Below are 599 nucleotides of genomic sequence, written 5' to 3'. Positions count from 1 at the left end.
AGCAAAGCAGTGAACAAGAGGGCAAAGGGATTGCCCTCCCTCCTGCCTTTTATGTTATCAGAGATCTTCACCCCAAAATCAGTCAGTAAAATGAGAATAACAGGGAGCAACTACCCAAGATAGACAGGAGACCACTCAAGTAATACTGAGCATCCTGATGAGGAATGTACATGTTACTCCTTTCTGCACCACAGCTGGTCAGGTAGATCACAGTGTCACAGCACTGCTGCCTGCCCAGCACGCCCCCATCTGAAAGAAACAGGCAAAGACATCTGCAACAAAATCAGCTTTATTTCCCTTCTCTGCTACAGCAACGACTGTGCCCCTGTGCTCAGGCAGAAGATGTCTGTCTCTTTGGCACTACTTGCTTCCTGCTTTCATGTCCACAATCAGATCATGGACCTTTTGGTTGAGGGCTCCTCCGTGGACTCTCTTCTTACCCATGAGGAAGATCAGGGCTTTGGGGGTCTTGCCAGTACAGATGGATCTGCTGTCACTGCCTTTGCTTCTGACATCCATCATGTTGTCTTCATCCACCAGCAGGTTGTCACAAATCACACTGCACTTTTTGCCAGCTATAGTGATTCCCGTGAGCAGAA

The 599-nt window shown here is 48.4% G+C and overlaps 1 protein-coding gene across 1 annotated transcript in view; it reads right to left on the bottom strand.

Annotated features, from left to right (window-relative positions):
- Positions 1 to 360: 360 nt before the first annotated feature.
- Positions 361 to 599, bottom strand: part of PFN3 (profilin 3) — a 359-nt gene continuing 120 nt past the window's right edge. The window contains exon 2 of the mRNA XM_009710519.1: positions 361 to 598. Within this exon, the coding sequence (XP_009708821.1) occupies positions 361 to 598 (238 nt within the window). The remainder of the gene's footprint in view (position 599) is intronic.

The sequence above is a fragment of the Cariama cristata genome, unplaced genomic scaffold, assembly GCF_000690535.1.
Source record: "Cariama cristata isolate BGI_N322 unplaced genomic scaffold, ASM69053v1 scaffold34561, whole genome shotgun sequence".
NCBI classification, from domain to species: domain Eukaryota; kingdom Metazoa; phylum Chordata; class Aves; order Cariamiformes; family Cariamidae; genus Cariama; species Cariama cristata.
Note: the sequence above shows the minus strand (reverse complement) of the source record. Positions and strands in the feature narration are given on the sequence as shown.